Source organism: Hyla sarda, chromosome 12 (genome assembly GCF_029499605.1).
Source record: "Hyla sarda isolate aHylSar1 chromosome 12, aHylSar1.hap1, whole genome shotgun sequence".
Classification (NCBI taxonomy): Eukaryota; Metazoa; Chordata; class Amphibia; order Anura; family Hylidae; genus Hyla; species Hyla sarda.
This window is the reverse complement of record NC_079200.1, coordinates 30627524-30654309: the sequence shown is the minus strand read 5'-3', so window position 1 is coordinate 30654309 and position 26786 is coordinate 30627524. Positions and strand designations below refer to the sequence as shown.

The 26786-nt window shown below is 44.8% G+C and overlaps 1 protein-coding gene across 4 annotated transcripts in view; it reads left to right on the top strand.

The window, feature by feature from the left end:
* Nucleotides 1-26501, top strand: part of LOC130296714 (potassium channel subfamily K member 9-like) — an 89409-nt gene extending 62908 nt beyond the window's left edge. For all 4 annotated transcript variants that reach the window (XM_056548557.1, XM_056548560.1, XM_056548556.1 and 1 more), the window contains exon 3: nt 25351-26501. In XM_056548557.1, coding sequence (XP_056404532.1) covers nt 25351-26267 — 917 coding nt within the window. In that variant the 3' untranslated portion in view covers nt 26268-26501. The remainder of the gene's footprint in view (nt 1-25350) is intronic.
* The last annotated feature ends 285 nt before the right edge of the window (nt 26502-26786 follow it).

Genomic DNA, 26786 nt, shown 5'->3' with positions numbered 1-26786 from the left:
TAATAGGAGCAAAGAAGCCCAATAATAAAGAGAAATAGGCATTTTCCCTAATGAGATATATTATATATCTTCTTATATTCACGTGTACTGTTGATTAATGCAAAGTTTGTTGAAAGGTTAGTGACCATTTAGTTTTTTCTAACCTTTTTAGATCTTAAATGTAAGATACCACTTAAAAGGGCAAACCTCTTTTAAAGATTACAACTCAATCTTGATATCATTTGACTATTCCTAATTTTGACTGTACGGTTTTTATATGTTATACGTGTTCTTTGGTCGAAAGCTGGATTCCTATTAGTGGGTATGAGGACTAAGAGCGTCATGATTATAGAGGCCGATACTGTAGGATTGTGATAGAGGCTAGGAAGCCATGGTGCTGTGACGGATCCATCTTCACCAATGGGTGCCATTGACTCATGGTGACTGTCGAGCTTCTGTTAAAGGGAACGTTGTCATTTCCTACATTGTTTTTACTCATTAGAGCCAGATGCTGAAACATGTTTTTTGTTTTTTCATTTTTTCTGATTGTAAGTTTTTTTTATTTAATTTTTGGTACATTTTTATGGGGTTGCCATCTTGCTAGAGCTGTTTATGACAGTATTTAGAGAGATGCTGTACAGTTGGAAACAATAGACTGGAGCTGTCCCAGATGAGTTAATTTTACAGGAAGATAGAGTGACCACATTGGGCAAGGATATGTGCAGCCCTGAGCTCACCCAAACCCTTTATCGTTCCCCTCTGGTGTCCCCATCTCCTTCATAGAATGACCCCAACCACAGAGCCAATCCATACCCTGAGTAAGGGCTCGGTATACGGAAGGTCAGAAAAACCAAATAGGCAACAGACAGATGTGTCAGAAAAAAAGTCAGAATTCAATGGGAAAATCCAGAAACAAGCCAAGGTTCCAAACAAGGAGAACAGCAAAGTACAAAATTCGAACCACAGACTAGAAATGGAAAGGCAAGGGTCAAACCAAGACTACAATGTTCAGAATCAGCAGGCTCAAGAAGGGTCAGGAAACAGGAAGGCAAAAACAGACTTCAACGCTGGTGAGGGAGTGAACGGCAATGACCAGCAAGGAGGCAACACACTACAGGGTTTAAATATTTCGCCCCGAGAGGTGTGCAAACCGAATCTAACCCTGTGTGGCCCTGTGCTGCTTCAACTGATAGGACAGAAGGTGCTGTCACTTAACTAATCACAGCTCTGTGACGTGCAGAGCCATTGCTATGGTGATGAATTATGCTCCTGGATTGGGAGAGAGCAGGCTCGTAACAGGGAGGCTGATCTGTGAGCAACAGCTATAGTTTCTACCTCTGTTATCTATACACGGATGTCACCTTTCACTGTACTCCTGTCAGTGATGATAAGGAGGACACTACTATGAAGTTATCTGTAAAGAACAGGAAGGGGCCTAGTGGCAAGAATGTAAACTGTAAGATTTCAGGATTATTTTAAAATATAGATTCGTAAAGTTGTGGAGGTTGCTGTGCCTCTTGATCCTCTAGTCGATCTTCTGTCCCATAAAGCCCTCTCTAAAAGAACATGATTAGCAGCCTCCCTACCCCCTCCAGTACCAGGTCCCATATGTAAGGGTCGAAAAATCCCAGATGTCAGGCCTCCATGGCAACTGAGAATTTATTCATGGCACCTAAGTTTTTGTCAGCTCTTTCCATTAAAACCCCTTCCGACCCATGACAGACATATACCTTGCGTGAGGGAGTATGACAAGCATTTGGGATCAAGGTCCACATCATACCCGGCAGGTACAGGTGTAGCTAACACCTGACGGTAACGACAGACATCTGAGATCACTCTGATGTCTGTCCTTTAAAGGTGAACTTCAGTGGGAAAAAAAATTCAAATCAACTGGTGACAGAAAGTTAAACAGATTTGTAAATTTCTTCTATTAAAAAATCTTAATCCTTCCAGTACTTATCAGCTGCTGAATATTCCACAGGAAGTTCTTTTCTTTTTGAATTTCTTTTCTGTCTGACCACAGTACTCTCTGCTGACACCTTTGCCCATTTTAGGAACTGTCCAGAGCAGGAGCAAATCTCCATAGCAAACCTTTCCTGCTCTGGACAGTTCCTGACATGGACAGAGGTGTCAGCAGAGAGCATTATGGTCAGACAGAAATTAAATTAAAAAAGAAAAGAACTTCCTGTGGAGCATACAGAAACTGATAAGTACTGGAAGGATTAAGATTTTTTAATAGAAGTAATTTACAAATCTGTTTAACTTTCTGGCACCAGTGGATTTGAAAAAGAAAAAAGTTTTCCAACGGTGTACCCCTTTAAACAGTTGTGGCATGTATACCTGGTGGTCCGATTGGCCCCTAGCCCGAGTCCTAGACCTTGGTGCAGGCTGTCACTTAGCAATTAAGCCTCAGGCTGTAGCAAAATAAGAAATCCCCCCCCCCCTTCCCATTTGGCTTTGGGTTTCCATGATTTAGCTTAGTTGTGATATAAGTTTTAAAGGTGTTATCCACTCTAAGGTGATTTTAGTACGTAGCTTCCAGACAGTAATGGACATGCTTAGAAATGATCCGTGCTTGTCTTGGAGATAAATGGCAATGTGATGAGAGTGACTGCCATAAAACTGGGGCTTTCTTTTTGTGCACTGGCTATTTCCTGTTGGAGTTCCCTCCCTCTAACTACAAGTCCCATGATTCCTTGTCTGTAAGTGTGTTGGAGTTCCCTCTCTCTAACTACAAGTCCCATGATTCATTGTCTGTAAGTGTGAGGTCACTTTTCTCCCTCCCACACATCAGCCACCCCATCCATTGAAACACACCTGTGATCTTTTTCATTCAAAAGACCAGTGTTTTCTAACCAGGGTGCCTTCAGCTGATGAAAAAACCCACCCAGCAGTCGCACCACCCATTGAAGCAGAGACAGGCTCCCTCTGAACACCTGACTAGTGAGTTAATGTCTCGGGCCGCATTGTAACCTGGTAAAACCGGAGACCACATTTTGTATGCTGCTAAAAATAAACATTGGGGCAAAAAATCACAGAAGAATTGCTATACCACCATCAAACACAGGTACAGACACTTATATTATGAACTACACTAACTTTACAGCCCCTGTAGCACAGTCAAATATAGGAATGTCCCGATACCGATACTAGTATTGGTATTGGGGCCGATATCCGGCATTTGTGCAATATCGGAGACTTGTTTAATGTCCCCGATACCTGCTGCAGTGCAGCCCCTCAAATGCCCAGCTCCGCAACCCCGTTCTGCCATCCGAATCATTGCGTCCCATGGAGAAGCAGGTGACACACATGTCACTCCACCTCCTCCACTGCACCCAGAGTAACACTATGGAGAAAGCAGAGTCTCATGCTCCTCCATGTGACGTCATGATGCGGACGGGAGAACGGGGCAGCAGAACGGCAACCGCAGGTGAGCAACTACCTGTCTACAAGGGGGGGAGGCACACTGTCTACAAGTGGAGCACAGTCTACAAGGGGGGCTCCTGTCTACAAGGGGGCACTGTCTACAAGGGGGGGCTGCTGTCTACAAGGCGGGCGCTGTTTACAAGGGGGGGCTGCTGTCTACAAGGCGAGCACTGTCTACAAGGGGGGGCTGCTGTCTACAATGGGGGCAATGTACAAGGGGAGCTGCTGTCTACAAGGGGGGCTGCTGTCTACAAGGGGGGCTGCTGTCTACAGGGGGGCACTGTCTACAAGGGGGGGGGCTGCTGTCTACAAGGGGGGCACTGTCTACAAGGTGTGGCTTCTGTCTACAAAGGGTGCACTGTCTACTGGGGGGGCTGCTGTATACAAAGGGTGCTCTGTGTACAAGGGGGGGCCTGCTGTCTACAAGGGGAGGGCACAGTCTACAAGGGGGGGGCTGCTGTCTACAAGGGAGGGGGGGCCTGTTGTCTACATGCGGATGGGAGAATGGGGAAGCAGAGCGGCAACACCTGACAGAGCTGCAGGGAGCAACTACCAGTGGCACTACCGAGGGTGGGGGGGGGGGGCACTTGCTGTGTACAAGGGAGTGGGGCTGCTTGCTGTGTACAAGGGGGTCCACTTGCTGTGTACAAGGGGGGCCTGCTGTGCTGTCTACAAGGGGGGGGTTCCTGCTGGCAACTACAAGGGGGGGGGGGCTGCTGTCTACAAGGGGGGGGGGCCTGCTGTCTACAAGGGGGGGGGCTACTAATGTCTGCAGGGGGGCTGCTGTCTACAGGGGTGCTGCTACTAATGTCTGCAACTATCTATACTACCTACAAGGGGATACTACCGACTATTAAAGGCAATCTTACAGCAGAGTTACCTGCACTAACTTGAATTTATAGGTAGATGATGCAGGTGACCCGGTTTCTACCGCTGCTCACTATGTGAACATTAGCGCAATCGCTCCGGAGATATCAGTCTCGCCACCAATGAAAAAAAATTCCCTGTTCTGCCCAATGGAGAAGAGAGAAATCTTGGCTCATACTACAGCAGCCGCCTCCATTGTACACAACAAGGAACCCACATATCAGCACGGTAATCAGCGCCAGAAACTGCGCCACCCTGGTGTCAGATTCCCTTTAAAATAAAAGTACTCGTAATTGGTATCGGTGAGTACTAGAATTAAAGTATCGGTACTCATACTCTGTCTTAAAAAAATGGTATCGGGACATCCCTAGTCAAATTTTTTTTTTAATCCCGGAATACCCCTTTAAGCTATGACCTCTAATAAAGGTGGAGTTCTCCTTTAACAGCTTTGTTTAGTTTTTCTCCATTTGTGACTTCCACTCTTATATTCCCTTTCAATTCCCAGGATTCGAGCACCCTCAAAAATGTTGACTGGGAAAAAAAAAGTGTCCTGTAAATAATGAATGAAGCTCTGTTCACATATTTCAGTAATATTTAACAACAACATTCATTATGCATTAAATAGAAATGCTCTGCTAGAGATTTATAGGAAATGTTTTCCCATTTGCATTTTAAGTAATAGGAGGTTAAAAGCAGAGATAATTTCCTCTAAACACAGGCCACTTATCTCCTCTGTTTGGCACTCACACGAGTACTTATAATAAAGCCAGACGATGGCACTCACATTGTGATCCTGCGTCCGGGAGAATGGTAATTAGCGCTCAGCCACGTTCTCTTTCATCTTTCAAGAGTCCGCTTTCTTTGTCATGTATCCCCAGACCAAGCAAAGGCAGGACGTTCCGTAATTTTCCCAATAGGCAGGTTTGAAGTAGGCACAAAGACGCTACTTAAAGCTTAGGATGGTCATGGCTGCCAGTGATGAAGATTATGGGAAGAATAAAGTCCTCAAAGGATTATGTTGAAAAAGTTGAATATGAAATCTGTAGTGCAGTTTTAGTGTACATCCAGCCCAGTTTATCTCAACTTTTTTTTTTTTTCTAGCTCAGGGCACACTGAACCCCCCCCCCCCCCTTATTTGTAAAACACCCCTGTAGGTAGTTTGCCTCCTGTAGTTAGTACCTCCCCGTAGGTACCTTTTCCCATATATATACGGCCCCCTTTAAGTAGTTTTCCCCCTGTATGTAGTGACCCCATGTAGTGAGCTTGCCCACTGTAGATAGCTTTTTCCCCTATAGTTAGCTTTACCCCTGCAGGAAGGACTCCCCATCACCCCTTTTCCCTCAAGGAGTATAAAAAAAACACATATTTACCAGGGCTACCCCACAGTCATCAGTGTCTTCTCCATCTTCTTTCTGCAACCACATCGTCTACATCCCAGAAGAAGTGATGCTACCGGCCTCTAGTGGCTGCAGGCAGTGTCAGATTCCCAGGAACCTAGTTACTTACAGGGGGCAAAGCTACGACCTCTAGGGATGTACATCACAGAAGTCCTAGCGTGTCCCATTGCCATCTTTCCCGCCAGACACCATGGCACACCTAACAGGCCATCACAGGGCACTAGTGTGCTGGGCACACCGGCTGGGAACCACTGATCTAGATTAAAGGGGTTATCCAGGAGAAAACTTATATATATATATATATATATATATATATATATATATATATATATATATATCTCAACTGGCTCCAGAAAGTTAAACAGATTTGTAAATTACCTCTATTAAAAAATCTTAATCCTTTCAGTACTTATGAGCTTCTGAAGTTAAGGTTGTTCTTTTCTGTCTAAGTGCTCTCTGATGACACGTGTCTCGGGAACCGCCCAGTTTAGAAGCAAATCCCCATAGCAAACTTCTTCTAAACTGGGTGGTTCCCGAGACACGTGTCATCAGAGAGCACTTAGACAGAAAAGAACAACTCAACTTCAGAAGCTCATAAGTACTGAAAGAATTAAGATTTTTTAATAGAAATAATTTACAAATCTGTTTAACTTTCTGGAGCCAGTTGATATATATAAAAAAAAGTTTTTTCCTGGATAACCTCTTTAATAAACATTGTAAGAAGTTGCCACTAGAAAGGGGCTGAACCTCCCTTCAAAGAGGACCTGTAGTCAACCCCTCCAAAAAAAAGAGATGTTTCGATCATTAAATAGCATAGGGAACCCTGATCACACTCGTTTTTACAGTTTATTAATATTCCTTTCCTAGATATAAGAGTTTAAAGGAGTATTCCGCTGCCCTGCTTCGGAAGCTCCGCTCCCCAGCGTCCGGAAGTTTATTGTTCTGAACGCTGCGTGCGGGCTTTCGTGTTCAGGGCCGTCCCTCGTGATGTCACGCCCGTCCCCTCAACGATAGTCTATGGGAAGGGGGCACGATGGAGAATAGTCAGATGGGAGTGAATATCAGATGATTGGTGAGATTATACAGTCAGGGTGCAGAATCAGGGCCTAGTAGTCAGACCCTCTGCGATCTCCAGAATGGGGCCCAGGGTCTGTGTTATGAATAGAGACAAGGGAAAGGAAACAAGATAAGGAAACTTATCTCAGAATACCCCTTTAAAAAATATTACAGTATCTAAGGTTTGGATTTAGTTGTTTTGCAGCAGCTGGGACCCAGGACTGTATAATACAGTGACCCGCCGACCTACGATGGCCCCGACATATGATGAAATCGACATACGATGGCCTCTCAGAGGCCATCGCATGTCGATGTTAGCATCGACATATGATGCTTTTTTATGTCGGGGCCATCGCATTAAGTGCTATCCGGCAGCGCCAAATGCTTAAGCTGCTGCCGGATAGCAGCTTAATGTTCCCCGTGTGGTGCGGTAAGTATTACTTACCCCTCCACGATGCTCCGGGGTGCCCTCCGGGTCCAGCGCTGGTCTTCCGGTGTCTTCTCGGCCCTCTCCGATTACGTCAATACGCTGCTGCGCATGTCATCCAATAGGAATGGCGTACGCAGCGGCGTAATGACGTCGCTACGCAGGCCCAGTAAGGCCTTGCGGAAGAAAGCAGAGGACCGGAGAAGACAGCAGAGGACCGGAGAAGACAGCGGAGAGCCCAGCGGAGGCCCGGGGACACCATCTCGAGCGGCGGGGACAGGTGAGTACAGCTTCCTATACTTTACATTGCACAAATCCCTCAACATACGATGGATTTGACAAACGATGGCTCGTTTGGAACGAATTACCGTCGTATGTTGAGGGACCACTGTACATGCTATATCTGCTGAAAAAAAACTTTTCTTAAAGGAAAACTGTCACATGTTCACTCCCGCACTGACGGCGGGTACTGATGGATAGTGCGGGGGACACTGATTCATAGTTACATAGTTAGTATGGTTGAAAAAACACATACATCCATCAAGTCCAACCAGGGAATTGAAGTGAAGGGTGTAAGGGGATAAGGGGAAGGGATGTAGTTTTATAATTCTGCATAAGCATTAATGTTATTTTGTTCCAGGAATGTATCTAACCCTGTTTTAAAGCTGTTAATTTTTCCTGCTGTGACCAGTTCCTGAGGTAGACTGTTCCATAAATTCACAGTTCTTATGGTAAAGAAGGCGTGTCGCCCCTTTAGACTAAACCTTTTCTTCTCCAGATGGAGGGAGTGCCCCCTCGTCCTTTGGGGGGGTTTAACCTGGAACAGTTTTTCTCCATATTTTTTGTATGGGCCATTTATATACTTATATACGTTTATCATATCCCCCCTTAAACGTCTCTTCTCAAGACTAAACAATTGTAACTCCTTTAATCGCTCCTCATAGCTAAGATGTTCTATGCCCCATATTAGTTTAGTCGCGCGTCTCTGCACCCTTTCCAGCTCCACAGTGTCCCTTTTATGAACAGGCGACCAAAACTGAACAGCATATTCCAGGTGAGGCCGTACCAATGCTTTATAAAGGGGGAGTATTATGTCCCTGTCCCTTGAGTCCATGCCTCTTTTTATACATGACAATATCCTGCCGGCCTTGGAAGCAGCAGCCTGACATTGCATGCTATTCATATGATCCCTACCTTACCCGGATCTGTCTGGCCGTTCGGGTGCAATCTTAGTTTTTCTATCTATGCAAATGTGGTTGTAACTGGCACGGGCAGAGTTTTCGGAAGCCAAGTGGCACTGTGATGTCAGCGCCACCCGCTTATGAATATTCATCCCCCCCCCCCCCCTCCCCCTGGCTCTCCCTTCCTAGCAGCTCTTAAAGGGGTACTCCACTGAAAAACATTTTTTTTTTAAATCAACTGGTGATAGAAAGTTAAACAGATTTGTAAATTACTTCTATTAAAACAATCTTCATCCTTCCAGTACTTATCAGGTGCTGCATGATCCACAAGAAGCTCTTTCTTTTTTAATTTCCTTTCTACCTGACCACAGTGCTCTCTGCTGACACCTCTGTCCATTTTAGGAACTGTCCAGTGTAGGAGCAAATCCCCATAGCAAAGCTCTCCTTCTCTGTAGAGTTCCTAAAATGGATAGAGGTGTCAACAAGGAGCACTGTGGTCAAGCAGAAAGGAAGTTCCAAAAGAAAAGAACTTCCTGATAAGTACTGAAAGAATTAAGATTTTTTTAATAGAAGTAATTTACAAATCTGTTTAACTTTCTGCCACCAGTTGATTTAAAAAAAAAAGTTTGCCAGTGGAGTACCCCTTTAAAGGGGTACTCCGGTGGAAAACATTTTTTTTTAATCAACTGGTGCCAGAAAGTTTAAACAGATTTGTAAATGACTTCTATTAAAAAATCTTTACCTTTCCAGTACTTTTTAGCAGCTTTATGCTACTGAGGAAATTCTTTTCTTTTTGAATTTCTTTTTTGTCTTGTCCACAGTGCTCTCTGCTGACACCTGATGCCCGTCTCAGGAACTGTCCTGAGCAGGAGAAAATCCCCATTGCAAACCTATGCTGCTCTGGACAGTTCCTGACACGGACAGAGGTGTCAGCAGAGAGCACTGTGGACAAGACAAAAAAGAAATTCAAAAAGTAAAGAATTTCCTCTGTAGCATACAGCTGCTAAAAAGTACTGGAAGGATTAAGACTTTTTAATAGTAATTTACTAATCTGTTTAACTTTCTGGCACCAGTTGATTTTAAAAAAATATTTCCACCGGAGTACCCCTTTAAACATACATATGTGTAACTGTTTTGAGAATTACTAAATTCTGTGTAGGTGTCAAACGAGCTCTAATAATCCACTCAGCAGAATTTTGCATGCAGCGATAACTCATGATCAAATACAATATTCATCTCAGAATTAGGTCAAGACACATACAGCAAGGGATTTTACATTACTTCACTGTTGATATAGTTAAAAATGTTCTTTCTAAATGAATAAGCGGTTGTCCCTTCCACCTGCATGCAGGCTTTAAAGGGGTATTCTGCTGCTCAGCGTTTGGAACAAAATATTCCGAACGCTGGAGCTGGCGTCATAGCCCCGCCCCTCATGACATCATAGCCCCGCCCCAGCCATGATAGACTTGCATTGAGGGCGCGTGGCGTGACGTCACGACCCCCGCAGCCCGCACCCAGGGTATGGAACATAATGTTCCGAACGCTGGGGCAACGGAGTACCCCATTATCACAGAGGATATTTAGTTGGCCAAATAAATGAATGGACGACCATGTAAATACCTAAATGGGCGGGGGGCGCATGCGCGCGGCTCACTGAGGAGGACGTGTCTGCTGTGAGCTCCATGCTGCCCGCGTCTACTTAGCCTCCTTTAGCGCCGACTTTCGGCTCCACCAGTTTTACGGACCCACCATTAGGTTCCCTAGCATGCCCCGGAGCCACAGGCAAGGTTCTGGCAGAGCCTCCCAGGTCCTTTCGCAGTCTATCCCGGACTTGTTCCGAACGAGCACGAGATCCAAGATGGCGTCCTCCCGCCCTTCCTCACCAGCAGGCCTCTCAGATCGAGATGACGCTGTGGACCCTGAGGACCTCTCACCCGCGGCCATGTTCCGGAATATCAAAGAACTCTTCCACACTGCTCTGACCAAAGCTGTTTCGGATTTTACCTCACAAATTCAGGAATTGGCCCACCGTGTCTCTGATACAGAGGCCAAGATTGACGAGCTAGCGGATGCTGCGGAAGAGGATAGACGGGTCCTCGATGCTCACGCTGACCAGCTTCATACCTTGGAGCTTAAGTTAGAGGATCTAGAGAACAGATCCCGCAGAGGGAATTTGCGGATCAGAGGCCTACAGAGTCCGAAACGGATTTCACTAAAGTGGTGACCACACTATTTTCTGAATTGGCCCCACAACTGGAACCTGAACTGCTGCGGTTTGACCGTATACACCACGCACTGACGGCACCACGTAACCCGGATTTACCGAGGGACATTATCTTGAAACTACACTACCCGGAGGTACATGACACCTTGCTTGCTGCAGCCAGTACCTGCATCGGTCCACTTGTATTCGGACCTGGCCCCTTCCACCTTGGCCCATAGAAGGGAGTTCCGCCCTGTGACCTTAGCATGGCAGCAAGCGCAATTGAAATACAGGTGGGGATTCCCCTTTTCTTTAACATTCCGGATTAATGGCCGCTCTTATACAGTCCGCAACCTACCGGACGCTAAAGCTGCCCTGCAAAAAGAAAATATACCTCTTGGTCCATCTACTCCTTTACCGCAGCGAGCTCCTAGGCCTACACATACCTGTACTCCAGCACCGAGGGGTCGCTGCCGGACCGATGTCGCTGGAGAGGACGCTCTGCCACTCTGAATGATCATAGCCGGGACTTGTGTTGTTTTGCTTCTTTTTTCTGGATCCCTGCTACCTGTTATTGGGACGCTCGCATTTTTATTTTTTTTTGCTCTAGATATTTTTCTATTCTCTTATTCACAATTGGGCCTGGACTGTGACCTTGCTCTGCTGACTAAAATGGGGCATTTCTTTTTGTCACAGGCTTTCTTCTCATGTTTTATCTCTTCTCGCCTATTCTTTTTGCTGTTCTTGTGTGTGTTTCTTTTCTTCTCCCCCAATGATATTATCTTGGTGGCGTTACTGGCAGCATCTCCTCCCCCCCCCCTTTTTTTAGCCACCCCTAATTGTCTTCTTGTGCACTTGTTTCCCCTTTTCTCTTCTCCTTACTCAAATGTCTTTTTCTCCTTTTTTCTGTTCTCTCTATCTCTTCCCTGGCTCTTTCGTCTAGCTCTATTTCCTCCCTCTTCTTAGTCTTGTCCCTTTCCGTTCCTTTCATTCTACTCGCTATCCCCTTTTTCCTTTCTCCCTGTTCCTTATCTCTCCTCCTATTCCTTTCCTTTCCCATCTTACTTCTCTTGTTTCTCTTGAGAATACGTCTTTTCTTATTTCTCATTCTTGGGCGATTCTACTCTAGAGGCCGTCTTTTCCCTATTATTCCCTTTTCCCTTCTCTACCCCCGGCTCTCTTGCTTTGTCTCCTTTTTCTGCTCTTTCTGTTTTCCGTGCCTCTCCTTTGTTTTCTCTCTTTCAACTTATTTTCTTCCTGCTTTCTTCTTCTCACTCACTTTTACCCTTTTCGGTCTACTCTCTTTTTTACTTTTCTTCTTTTTCCTCTTCTTCCTTTCCTCCTGGGATCCGTTAGCCTCCTGCGATGGAGTCTGGACGCGGAGCGGATAAGTGTGTTCCCACCACACTCCGTATGTCTATGGAAGTACGACGGTGCGCAGTGACATGTGTCTTTCCTATCTGTCCTGGTCTTGTTTGTTTTGTTACAGTTTTTTTGTTCTTTGTTCTTTTACATGCCTGTGTGTCCAGTTGAAATTCTTGCCGTTTGCCATAGATTATGTCTGACTGCTATCCAGGCGACACTCCTCCACTTTTTCTGCCACTATGCTCCTGGACATGCCTTCCCCCTTTTGCCTGCACTAATTTCGCTGTTTTATCCCTCAGGATGTGTCGGTTTATCTGTCATAATGTAAGAGGGTTTAACTCTCCTGGCAAGAGGGCAAAGGCATTTAGGGATTATGGCCGTCACAAGCCGGATATACTGTGTGTTCAGGAGACCCATTTTACTGTAGACAGCTACCCTTCTTTTTTCCATAAATCCTTTAGGAGGAGCTATATGTCTTCTTATACTTCTAAGTGCCGAGGTGTTCTTATACTACTGAATAATGCTTTCTCTTTCACTGTTACCGACACTATTGTAGACCCGGAGGGCCGTTTTTTATTTTTGTTGGAGGATTACTTAGATAGGAGGTTGTGTATTGTGAACACCTACGCTCCCACTGACAACCCTATTGCCTTTTTTGCTATGTTATGCGATAAACTGAGACATCTCTCCTACGATTCTTTGCTCTGGTCAGGGGACTTCAACTTTGTACTTAATAGCAAGCTTGATCGCTCAAACACAGCAATGTTTCGTAGAACGGGGTCTCAGCAATGTTTATTACACTCCCTGTTTGTAGATTATGGTTTAGTTGATGTATGGAGGGAGCACAACGGGAACTCCAGGGGCTACTCATATTACTCACCTGCACATCACTATTATACCAGGATCGATTGGGTGTTGACCAATGCACCGACACTGCAGCACCTCCTTTATACACAACATGTACCGGTGCCTTGGTCGGACCATGACTTAGTTTTAGCAGCGTTTGATTTTGGTCAACGTACCACGTCCCCTTTTAAATGGCGCTTAAATGAATCCCTGCTGACTATGCCCCGAGTTAAAACGCAAATGAAAGGGGACCTAGCTTCCCACTTTGCCTCTAATACGGCCCCTGACTCTGACCCCCAGTGGATCTGGCTGGCCCATAAGGCGTTCATCAGAGGTAGATTGATTTCTCTATCCTCTGGGATTAAAAAGGACAGGACTGCAGTGCAGAAGGCACTGGAATTTAAGTTGGCTAGACTAACACACGCTCATCAACAATCCCCTTCCTTGTATTTATATAAATCCCTAATGGATACTAGGACGCAGTTGGATGCACTTCTCTCCACACGAGTTGAGAAGGCACTTAGATGGACTGGAGCCACTTATTATAGATATGCTAACAAACCCGATAAACTACTGGCCTCCATGCTTTAAAAAACGACTTCTTTTAATAGAGTACATTGCATCCAGCTGCGGCCTGGTCTACGCTCCTCACACCCTGATAAGATTTACACTGCTTTTTTTTTGCTTCAATACCTCTTTATACTCCCCTTCTAGCAACTCGAATGCTGATGACTTCCTCTCCTCTATTCCATTACCTTCCCTCTCTTCGGAGGATAGGGAGGATCTGAATGGCCTGATTTCGGAGGAGGAGGTACAAATAGCGATTGACCGTTTGAAGTCTGGTAAGTCACCTGGCCCAGACGGGCTTTCGGCCCCGTACTATAAGAAATTTTCTTCTTTTTTTAGTTCCTCGTCTCCCTGTCTTTTTTTAACCCTTTGTTTTCCGCTACTTCCCTATCTCCTGATTTTCTTGATGCTCTTATCACTGTTCTACCTAAACCTCATAAAGACCCTTCTCTTCCTGCTAACTATCGCCCAATCTCTCTTCTGAATATAGATTCCAAATTGCTCACTTATATTCTTGCTTCCAGACTTAACCGTTTTCTTCCAGCGTTGGTGCATCCCGATCAGGTGGGCTTTGTCCCTGGCAGACAGGCACCTGATAATGTGCGTACCATTTTAGACCTCATTCATTATTCGAATACTACTTCCACACCTTAGCTTTAGATATAGAGAAGGCGTTTGACAGTGTCACCTGGCCTTACCTCTTTGCAGTGCTGTCGAGATTTGGCCTATCTGGTCCGTTTGTCCATATTCTGCGCCTTCTCTATTCTTCACCCACAGCCTACCTGAAATTACCTACCTCCACTCCTAAACCTATCACCGTCAAAAGAGGTACCCGTCAAAAGGCTGTCCTTTATCACCTGCTCTTTTTGCGTTAGTAATGGAGCCATTGGCTGCCCTAATCCGTCTCAATCATGATATTAGTGGTCTGATGGTGGGATCGTCGGTGTACAAAACGAACTTGTTTGCAGACGATCTATTATTAACCCTAACAAAACCCATGGTTTCTTTGCCTAATCAATTTAAACTATTGACTGATTTTAGTGAGAGGTCGGGCCTTAGGGTAAATATTGCTAAGTCAGAAGTGCTTTACTGTAATGTGCCCGTACCCACTCAACATCTGATTACGCTAAACTTTGGATTTAGGGATGCTAGTGCAGGGCTTCCGTATTTGGGAATTAAGCTCACTAAATCATTGTAATTGCTGTATCAGGCCAATTACCCTCCTTTATATAAAAACATTAGATCTGATTTGCGCAAGTGGAATATGCCATACTTATCCTGGGTTGGAAGAATTAATGTTGTGAAAATGGTAGTGCTACCACGCCTACTGTATCTATTTCGCACCCTGCCCATACCAGTCCCGTTGCATGATCTTCGTGCGCGCCAGACTGATGTCTTTTCATATCTATGGTCAGGTAGATGTCCTAGGATTGGCCGCTCGCTTATGCATTACCATAAGAGGACAGGGGGCATGTCTGTTCCACATTTTATTAGGTATTATTATGCTGCTCGACTGGTTCAGCTAGCATTAGTACAAGTTTCTCAGGGTGCACCACGCTGGGTTTCTTTGGAATCTTCTCTTTTTCCCCCTTACTGTTACTCTTCTCTACTTTGGTCGCCTGACCCTATATCTTCTTTGCTACCCTCCTCATCATGGATTGCTCTACAAGCGCTTTCCTTGTGGAGATCGGTCCGTTTCAGGCTGTCTCTGCAGTCTCCCACCTCCCCTCTCCTTTCGTTTATGGCTAATCCTTTGTTCACCCCCGGATTACAGCCTGCTGCGTTCCGGTGGTGGATTGATAACAAATTGACACGCCTCACAGATTTTCTAATTAGGAAACACTTGATTTCAATGGATCTCTTGGTCTCTAGACACTCAGTGCCTCAGGGTGAACGGTTTCGGGCCGCTCAGATCCTCTCCTTTTACTCTTCCCTTCTATCGAGGCATCAGGAGGTACACACGACCTCGTTCGAAGCCTACTGCCTATACACACCCAGTATGCCGGGCATACTATCTAGATTGTATGCTCATCTTAATACTCCTAAACCGGTAGATAGAAAGCTTAAGTTTATGTTGGATTGGGAAATGGATCTCCACTCTGAATTGTCTTTACCGCAATGGCATGCTTGTTGCAAATCTGTTAGCAAGGGTAGCCTACAAGTTTCCTTGTCAGAAACGTCCATTAAAGTGTTACATAGAACTTATATGGTACCAGTGAAACTACATGCTATCTACCCTTCTGTATCACCATATTGCTTTTGTCAGTGTGGAGCAAGGGGTACTATGTACCATACTTGGTGGGGGTGTCCAGTTGTTGAGACTCTGTGGAAGGAGGTTCTGGAGATGATGACGCATATCTTACCATGTTATGTCCCTCACACACCTATGTTTTGCTTACTCAGCCATAGACCTAGTAGAATGCCTTTTAAAGTATTTAAATTGGCGCAACACATTCTTTTAGCCACACGTATCTACATTGCTTCGCAATGGAAGCAACCCACTCTGTCATTATCTCCGGATCTTCAAAAAGTTAATGTTATTATGTTGAATGAAAAGTTATCTGCCATTAGGGAGGATACTGTGGAGAGGTTTGAGGTAGTGTGGGAGCCGTGGATTTCGTCCTCTTACTGTCCCCCAATGTCGCACTGTTTTACTTTGTATTAGTTTGGAGGAGTGTCGTCCTGTTGTGCCCTGTCGTGTTTTGTCTTATTTAATTTAATGTGGTTTGGCCCCGACCAATGATGCGACAGGGCTCTAGAGCCCTTTGTATATCTTTTATTGTTAATATTGCAAAGGCAAACTTAATATCCAATCAGTGGCGGATCCAGGGGGGGGGCAACGGGGCAATTGCCCCCCCCCCCCCCCCCCGAGATTGCTGCCCCCCGCCCCCTAGAATGGTGGAGCCAAAGCTGTAAGCTTCCGCTCCACCATTCACTAACCCTGGCTGTCACACGCTGTTAGTACACAGCGTGTGAGCTGCGGGGACGCGATCCTCTCTGCAGGCCGGCGCGATGATGTCACATCATCGCGCCGACGCCCGGAAATCCCGTCCCCGCGGCCGGCATACTGTAAGTACTTAGAGTATGCTCAGGGCCCAGGGGATTTGGGGGACCGAATACGTGCCACTGTTAAGGGCACTGTATCGGAGGGGGAGGGGGATTTAAAAACTTAGGGGGGGGGGAGAAAGGGGAATTCTTAATGTGAGGTGCTGCAGGGCAAAGCACTGGGGGCACTATATGTTAAGAGCACATGACAGGGGGGCCCCCTGTGCTGTGCCCCTCACATATAATGCCCCCTGTGCTATGCCCACACATATAAATTATATGTGTGGGGCACAGCACAGGGGGCATTATATGTGTGGGGCACAGCATAGGGGGTATTTTATGTGTGGGGCACAGCACCGGGGGCATTATATGATATAATGCCCCCTGTGCTGTGCCCCACACATAATTCCCCCTGTGCTGTGCCCCACACATATAATGCCCCCTGTGCTGTGCCCCACACATATAATGCCCCCTGTGCTGTGCCCACACATATAAATTATATGTGTGGGGGGGCACAGCACAGGGGGTATTATATGTGTGGGACACAGCACAGGGGGTATTATATGTGTGGGGCACAGCACAGGGGTCATTATATGATATAATGCCCCCTGTGCTGTGCCCCACACATAATGCCCCCTGTGCTGTGCCCCACACATATAATGCCCCCTGTGCTGTGCCCCACACATATAATGCCCCCTGTGCTGTGCCCCACACATATAATGCCCCCTGTGCTGTGCCCCACACATAATGCCCCCTGTGCTGTGCCCCACACATATAATGCCCCCTGTGCTGTGCCCCACACATATAATGCCCCCTGTGCTGTGCCCCACACATATAATGCCCCCTGTGCTGTGCCACACACATATAATGCCCCCTGTGCTGTGCCACACACATATAATGCCCCCAGTGCTGTTCCCCTCACATATAATGCCCGTGCTGTGCCCCACACATATAATGCCCCTTGTTCTGTGCCCATCACATATAATGCCCCCTGTGCTGTGCCCCACACATATAATGCCCCCTGTGCTCCTCACAAATAATGCCCCCATCATGCGCCCCTCATATATAATGACCCCATCCTGTGCCCCTCATATATAATGCGCCATCATGCGCCCCTCACATATAATGCCCCCTGTCCTGTGCCCCTCACATATAATGCTCCTGTCATGTGCCCCAAACATATAATGCCCCCTGTGCTGTGCCCCTCACATATAATGCCCCCTGACTGGACAGGACAGGGGGCATTATATGTGAGGGGCGCATGATGGGGGCATTATATGTGAGGGGCAAAGAACGGGGACATTATATGTGAAGGGCACAGCACGGGGCATTATATGTGAGGGGTGCATGATGGGGGCATTATATGTGAGGGGCAAAGAACGGGGGCATTATATGTGAAGGGCACAGCACAGGGGGCATTATATGTGTGGGGCATATGACAGGAGCATTATATGTGAGGGGAACAGCACAGGGGACATTATATGTGAGGGGCACAGCACGGGGGGCATTATATGTGAGGGGCACAGCACAGGGGGCATTATATGTGAGGGACGCATGATGGGGGCATTATATGTGAGGGGCAAAGAACGGGGAATTATATGTGAAGGGCACAGCACAGGGGGCAATATATGTTAGGGGCACAGGGCATTATTATGTGGGAGGAACAGGACGGGTCATAATTATTACATGTAGGGGCACAAGATGGGGCATTATTGCTATATGTGAAGGCACAGAGTGTTCTGCATTTCAGAAGTATATTGTAGATTATGAGGAATTTCTGAGGTGGTACGTTTTTTTATGGGCCACAATACATTTGGGTATTTTATTCAGAGGGTGCACTGCACAGCAAGTTATATTCAGAGAGTGCAGTGTGTGGTAGTATTATATACAGAGGGTACAGTGTGTGGTAGTATTATATTCAGAGAGTGCAGTGTGTGGTAGTAAAATTTAGAGGGCACAGTGTGTGGTAGTATTATATTCAGAGAGTGCAGTGTGTGGTAGTATTATATTCAGAGAGTGCAGTGTTTGGTAGTATTATATACAGAAGGTACAGTGTGTGGTAGTATTCTATTCAGAGAGTGCAGTGTGTGGTAGTATTAAAGTTAGAGGGCACAGTGTGTGGTAGTATTATATTCAGAGAGTGCAGTGTGTGGTAGTATTATATTCAGAGAGTGCAGTGTGTGGTAGTATTATATACAGAGGGTACAGTGTGTGGTAGTATTCTATTGAGAGAGTGCAGTGTGTGGTAGTATTAAATTTAGAGGGCACAGTGTGGTAGTATTATATTCAGAGAGTGCAGTGTGTGGTAGTATTATATTCAGAGAGTGCAGTGTTTGCTAGTATTAAATTTAGAGGGCACAGTGTGTGGTAGTGTTATATTCAGAGGGCACAGTGTGTGGTAGTATTATATTCAGAGAGTGCAGTGTGTGGTAGTATTATATACAGAGGGTACAGTGTGTGGTAGTATTATATACAGAGAGTGCAGTGTGTGGTAGTATTAAATTTAGAGGGCACAGTGTGTGGTAGTATTATATTCAGAGAGTGCAGTGTGTGGTAGTATATTCAGAGAGTGCAGTGTTTGGTAGTATTATATACAGAGGGTACAGTGTGTGGTAGTATTCTATTCAGAGAGTGCAGTGTGTGGTAGTATTAAATTTAGAGGGCACAGTGTGTGGTAGCATTATATTCAGAGAGTGCAGTGTATGGTAGTATTATATTCAGAGAGTGCAGTGTGTGGTAGTATTATATACAGAGGGTACAGTGTGTGGTAGTATTCTATTGAGAGAGTGCAGTGTGTGGTAGTATTAAATTTAGAGGGCACAGTGTGGTAGTATTATATTCAGAGAGTTCAGTGTGTGGTAGTATTATATTCAGAGAGTGCAGTGTTTGCTAGTATTAAATTTAGAGGGCACAGTGTGTGGTAGTGTTATATTCAGAGGGCACAGTGTGTGGTAGTATTATATTCAGAGAGTGCAGTGTGTGGTAGTATTATATACAGAGGGTACAGTGTGTGGTAGTATTATATACAGAGAGTGCAGTGTGTGGTAGTATTCAATTTAGAGGGCACAGTGTGTGGTAGTATTATATTCAGAGAGTGCAGTGTGTGGTAGTATATTCAGAGAGTGCAGTGTTTGGTAGTATTATATACAGAGGGTACAGTGTGTGGTAGTATTCTATTCAGAGAGTGCAGTGTGTGGTAGTATTAAATTTAGAGGGCACAGTGTGTGGTAGTATTATATTCAGAGAGTGCAGTGTATGGTAGTATTATATTCAGAGAGTGCAGTGTGTGGTAGTATTATATACAGAGGGTACAGTGTGTGGTAGTATTCTATTGAGAGAGTGCAGTGTGTGGTAGTATTAAATTTAGAGGGCACAGTGTGGTAGTATTATATTCAGAGAGTGCAGTGTGTGGTAGTATTATATTCAGAGAGTGCAGTGTTTGCTAGTATTAAATTTAGAGGGCACAGTGTGTGGTAGTGTTATATTCAGAGGGCACAGTGTGTGGTAGTATTATATTTAGATGGCGCAGTGTGTGGTAGTATTATATTCAGAGGGTACGGTGTGTGGTGGTATTATATTCAGAGGGTACAGTGTGTTGTATATTCAGGAGGTACAGCGTGTCAGAATTATATTCAGAAGGTATGTGCCAGTATTATATTCGAAGAATACAGTGTTTGGCAGTATTATAATAATTATTGTTTTCATATAGAGGATCAGAATCCGCTGACATAGTGAGGAGACGTCTGGGTGTCAAGTTCTGCAGAGAGAACATTTAGCTGGAAAAAGTCCCGGTGGTATGTACAACTGAATTAGATAAGGGAAGACTATAGAGAAGACGTCACCTGTAGTCACTGATATCATTCTGTATCCTCCTGTGTGTGTCCCATCAGAGCTGTAGTCACTTGTAAGTTCTGCAGTAATGATGGGTGAAACAACAACTCCCAGCATCCCCTCACCACTGCTTAGGTCATACTGGGAGCTGTAGTTTTAAATGGTAAAAACTTCTTTAGGACTTTCCCATTCTGTGGCAATTGGTATATTTGATAATTATTCTGACAAGTGAACACGGCCTAAGAGTCTTAAACAAGGTTAGGACTGTATGATACATTTAATAATATTGTAAGTTCCGTAAGCAACATCTTGTTTTCTGTCCGCCAACACAAAATACTCTAATAGTGCCCCTCCCGAGACTCCACTCTGGATCCGCCCCTGTATGCAATTATGTCATGTTGGTACAGACTTGATTGTTATGTTATTGTTCTTTAATGCCCGTGAGGGCACACCTATTATGCTTTCTGTAACTATTTATGTGCTGTGATATTGCAAACATTCTGAATCCACAATAAAGCTCCTTGTTTGACTGTTAAATACCTAAATGGGCCAGAGCAAGAGCTGCTCTTCATAAGACAATCTCTTTTAACCCCTTAAGGACCAAGGACGTACCGGTACATCCTTGGTCCTGCTCTTCTGATATAACGCGGGGTTACACAGTAACCCCGCGTCATATCATGGCGGGCCCGGCGTCATAGTGAAGCCGGGACCCGCCTCTAATAGCGCGCAGCGCCGATCGCGGCGCCTCGCGCTATTAACCCTTTAGCCGCGCGCTCAGAGCTGAGCCGCGCGGCTAAAAGTGAAAGTGAAAGTTCCCGGCTAGCTCAGTCGGGCTGTTCGGGATAGCCGCGGCTAATCGCGGCATCCCGAACAGCTGACAGGACAGCGGGAGGGCCCCTTCCTGCCTCCTCGCTGTCCGATCGCCGAATGACTGCTCAGTGCCTGAGATCCAGGCCTGAGCAGTCATGCGGCAGAATCGTTGATCACTGGTTTCTTATGAGAAACCAGTGATCAACATAGAAGATCAGTGTGTGCAGTGTTATAGGTCCCTATGGGACCTATAACACTGCAAAAAAAAAAGTGAAAAAAAAAGTGAATAAATATCATTTAACTCCTCCCCTATTAAAAGTTTGAATCACCCCCCTTTTCCAATAAAAAAAAAAAACAGTGTAAATAAAAATAAAAATAAACATATGTGGTATCACCGCGTGCGGAAATGTCCGAATTATAAAAATATATCATTAATTAAACCGCTCGGTCAATGGCGTGCGCGCAAAAAAAATCCAGAGTCCAAAATAGTGCATTTTTGGTCACTTTTTATATCATTTAAAAATGAATAAAAAGTGATCAATAAGTCCTATCAATGCAATGGTACCGTTAAAAACTTCAGATCACGGCGCAAAAAATTAGCCCTCATACCGCCCCATACACGGAAAAATAAAAAAGTTATAGGGGTCAGAAGATGACAATTTTAAACGTATTAATTTTCCTGCATGTAGTTATGATTTTTTCCAGAAGTCCAACAAAATCAAACCTATATAAGTAGGGTATCATTTTAATCGTATGGACCTACAGAATACATATCAGGTGTCATTTTTACCGAAAAATGTACTACGTAGAAACGGAAGCCCCCAAAAGTTACAAAACAGCGTTTTTTTTTTCAATTTTGTCGCACAATGATTTTTTTACCCGCTTCACCATAGATTTTTGGGCAAAATGACTGACGTCATTACAAAGTAGAATTGGTGGCACAAAAAATAAGCCATCATATGGATTTTTAGGTGTAAATTTGAAAGTTATGATTTTTTAAAGGCAAGGAGCAAAAAACGAAAATGCAAAAACGGAAAAACTTCCGGTCCTTAAGGGGTTAACACTAATACAACGTCCCATATTAAGTGTCTTCAAGGTAGTTACCTGATTTACTACATGCAAAACAAAAAAAATTGTATAATCCATCAGGTAACATACAGAATCACAGATGTCCAAAAATACACTAAATACCCCGAAATAGCTCCACCGTCCTGCTGGCAAGGATGCCACAATCTAATGTGTGAACAGCGAGCTCTACACATTGATGCCACGCGCTTCCCTTTCCGCCCCAGACTCTGATGACACCTAATGCAGGAATTCATGTTACAGCTATTTATGGAGCTCTAGTAGGTAGGTGTGAGATTAGTTTCTCATAGAGTAATTTTATGTGCTCGCAAACTGCTATTTCCGTGAATGGATTCCTAACCCAAAAAGTATTTGATCTATAAATAGTGATAGAAAATAGTTTTACCCAAACTTGTTCAGTAGTTGTTTTGTTACTACTGTTATCCTGGAAAAGAGTATTAATCACCTTGTAGTGTTGTAGGCTGTGTTGCCTGCCCAGTTCACCTGCACTATAACCTTGTGTATTGGGTTTAGTGTGGTGAACCGGCTGTCAGTTTCGTTATTAAAAGGAAAACTGTCACATGTTCACTCCCGCACTAACAATAGGTACAGCGGGGGACACTGATTCATATGATCCCTACCTTGCCCAGATCCGTCTGGCCGTTCGCCCGCAATCTTAGTTTTTCTTTGTATGCAAATGTGGCTGTAACTGGCACGGGCGGTGTTTTCAGGAGCCTGTGACGTCAGCGCCGCCCGCTTATGAATATTCATCCCCCCTCCCTCCGGATCTCCCTCTTTCCGCCACTCCTAACCGGTCTTCAATGCGCATGTCAGGAAGTGGCGCATTCGCAGTGAAGACCAGTTAAAGGGGTACTCCCGTGGAAAACTTAAATATATATATAGCAAGGTGCGGCAATTGACCTAGACGCGTTTCAGGGTTCTTTTGCTAAATTGCATGACCCTTTCTTCAGTAGGAGAAATAAAGAAATTCTTTATTTCTCCTACTGAAGAAAGGGTCATGCAATTTAGCAAAAGAACCCTGAAACGCGTCTAGGTCAATTGCCGCACCTTGCTATATATCGATGGTGTGAACCTGGCATAGAGACTTGCTATTTATTGGAAGCAACAATCACCGCAACTGCAGTCCGATCTGGACTCACACCGCGATTTTCCACTAACCTGAATCTGCTGGGAAAGATCCATCTTCCACCCGCCCTGAGAAATTACCACTCTCCATCATCATCCACCACGAGGGATGCCAGCGCTGCGCCCGCCCTGCAATACCATCACAGGAGCAACACGGAGGCCACTGGGGACGTTGTGCCAAACGTACCCCTGCACAAGTAAAACTCTGCACAAGTGACAGCCCTGTGCCAGTGCAGCCGGCGTATGGTGGACGGAGACAACATCGAGCGCCAGGAGCGGGTGAGATACATTGTAACAGCAGTATCCAATACAGACCAGACCAAGCCTGTATTAGCCAATAGACTGAAAAAATCAACTGCACAGTGGATACACTACTTGTCCATCTATTCATCGCTAAGATATTATATCAGCTTCACCAGAGAAGGACATAATACCTTTTTCAGACCGGTATATTTTTATAATTTTTTATTAATACATTTTTTTATAAATTTTTCTATTATCTATGATTGTTAGAACAAAGTCTTCCCACTTTAGGTGATCAATACCACTAGGGCCCAGTGGAATATTCACCTATACTATATCTGTGCCAGGATTAGAATAATTTTATACAATTTCATCAACTGTTTTATATATGTTTAATAAAATTTATATCAATTGAAATTTCTCTATATTATTTTTGAATTCATTGTGTACCCTTCGGGGTAAAATCCTAGAAGGATTGGTTATATATTTTCTTTTCATATACTATTTATTCCCGGCCGTTGGGGTTTCGGCATATAACCAACTATATCCTCGGATTTCAGATTTGTGAGCTGCACACATTTTTTCCTTTATACAGATTTGTAAATCACTGCTATTAAAAAATCTTAATCCTTCCAGTACTTTTTAGGGGCTGTATACTTAAGAGAAATCCAAAAAGGAAATGCATTTCCTCTGATGTCATGACCACAGTGCTCTCTGCTGACCTCTGCTGTCCATTTTAGGAACTGTCCAGAGCAGCATATGTTTGCTATGGGGATTTTCTCCTGTTCTGGACAGTTCCGAAAATGGACAGCAGAGGTCAGAAGAGAGCATTGTGGTCATGACATCACAGGAAATTCATTTCTTTTTTAAATTTCTCTTGAGTATACAGCCCCTAAAAAGCTCTGGAAGGATTAAGATTTTTTAATAGAGGTGATTTACAAATCTGTTTAACATTTTTGCACCAGATGATTTAAAAAAAAAAAAAAGTTTTCCACGGGAGTACCCCTTTAAGCAAAAACTGACAGATTGTTAGTATACATTTTGATCAAAAAGTACAAGCCCACTCGCCACGTCAAGGCCACCTATTTAGAGTGGGTCTCTAACCCAACATTGGCATAGCGCCGGGTGTCGGCCACCGCCACACCATGCCCACACAGGGAGCGACCCAGTGGCCATTCAGCCCCACTGCTACCCGACCAAGCCTCTGGCTCCGGGCCACATCACCCCACAGAAGCATCACAGAAACAATGACCGCCGCAGTGCAATCACACCAATGTGAATACCTACCAAGTGGTCCCTGCCAGAGGGCACATGTTAGGTTTCATACTGGTGTGGTTCTCTGTGGCGGTCATTGTTTCTGTGATGCTTTGTCTGTGGGGTGTTGCGTCCCAGAGCCAGGGGCTTGGTCGGGCAGCAGTGGGGTTGCCTGGCCACTGGGTCGCTCCCCCTGTGGTCATGGTGTCTCGAAGGCAGTGGTCACCGCCCGGCGCTATGCCAGTGTCAGGTTAGGGACCCACTCTGACTAGGTTGCCTTGATGTGGCTAGTAGGCTTGTATTTTTTGATCAAAATGTATACTAACAACCTGTTATTTTTTTTTTTATTATGCTGAGAAGCAAGTAGATCAAAATACAAATGTTGGATGCGGCTATGTTTCTCTATTTGTGTTGTGAAAAGGAAATATGATTCAAATACTTAGATTATTTGCACAATGCCTAAAAGGTTATTAGAACAGTGCCACTCCTGTCCATAGGTTGTGTTTGGTATTGCAGCTTATTACCAAGAAGCCATGCATGGCAACATAACCTACACTGTTGCCACAATAATCTCCAAATAGATACAGACTCATGACCTGTGTTGTTAGAAACCCTAGTTAACCCTTGTCTTTCTTCCTGCAGGTTATGGTCATGCCGCTCCAGGAACTGATGCTGGGAAAGTATTCTGTATGTTCTATGCCGTCCTTGGAATTCCTCTCACCCTGGTCATGTTTCAAAGCCTGGGAGAACGCATGAACACATTTGTCAGGTTTTTATTAAAAAAGTTGAAAAAATGTTTCCGCATGAGAAAGACGGAGGTGTCCATGGAGAATATGGTGTTAGTTGGTTTCTTATCTTGCATTGGTACTCTGGGCATTGGCGCAGCTGCTTTCTCGTATTTCGAAGGTTGGACCTTCTTTCACTCTTATTATTATTGTTTTATTACACTTACAACCATAGGGTTTGGAGACTTTGTTGCCCTTCAAAAAAATGAAGCTTTGCAGAAGAAACCGCCATATGTTGCTTTCAGCTTTATGTATATCCTGGTGGGACTGACGGTAATTGGAGCATTTCTCAACTTAGTGGTCCTCCGCTTCTTGACCATGAACTCTGAAGATGAAAGGCGAGATGCAGAAGAGAGGGCTTCTCTGCGGAGGGCGCAGAATAGCTTCTCTCTACAGTCCAAAATGGATGCCCGCAGTCGGAGTTCTATTTACCTTCCCATAGGAGATCGGACAAGCCAGATTAACCTCATACCTCTCATGCAGGACGATCCCGATAGGGGAAGACGCAGGTCTTCGAATGCCACCTCAAGAGCAGGATCTTTTTGCACGTGTATGTGCTACCGATCCCCGTTTTGTGACAGTCCTGCAATATCACATAATGAGGCACTGACCTGCCACACCAACCCCGTATACTACAACTCAATCTCCTACAAAATAGACGAAATTTCACTGAGCACTCGAGACAACACTGGCTTCTCTTCTCCCGACAGCATTTTCTCACCACAGAACCAGCGCTACACAAATCATTTCAGAGTCAGGAGGAAATCTATTTAGAACGTGACGGCAAATATCATGTCATATGTTTATTATGTGTACGGATTTATATAGTATTATTAGTAGGCTTCCTAATGACCCTGAAAAAAGGTCTGAGACTGTAATGCAAGGACCTTCATGCCTTCTGTGCGTTCTTTGCATGTTACTTTGTTAAAGGGGTACTCCGGTGGAAAACGAAATGAACTGGTGCCAGAAAGTTAAACAGATTTGTAAATGACTTCTATTAAAAAAATCTTTATCCTTCCAGTACTTATTAGCAGCTGTATGCTACAGAGGAAATTCTTTGCGTTTGGAATTTCTTTTTTGTCTTGTCCACAGTGCTCTCTGCTGATACCTGATGCCCTTATCAGGAACTGTCCAGAGCAGGAGAAAATCCTCATAGCAAACCTCTCCTGCTCTGGACAGTTTCTGACACGGACAGAGTTGTCAGCAGAGAGCACTGTGGACAAGACAAAAAGACAAAAAAGAAATTCAAAAAGAAAAGAATTTCCTCTGTAGCATACAGCTGCTAAAAAGTAC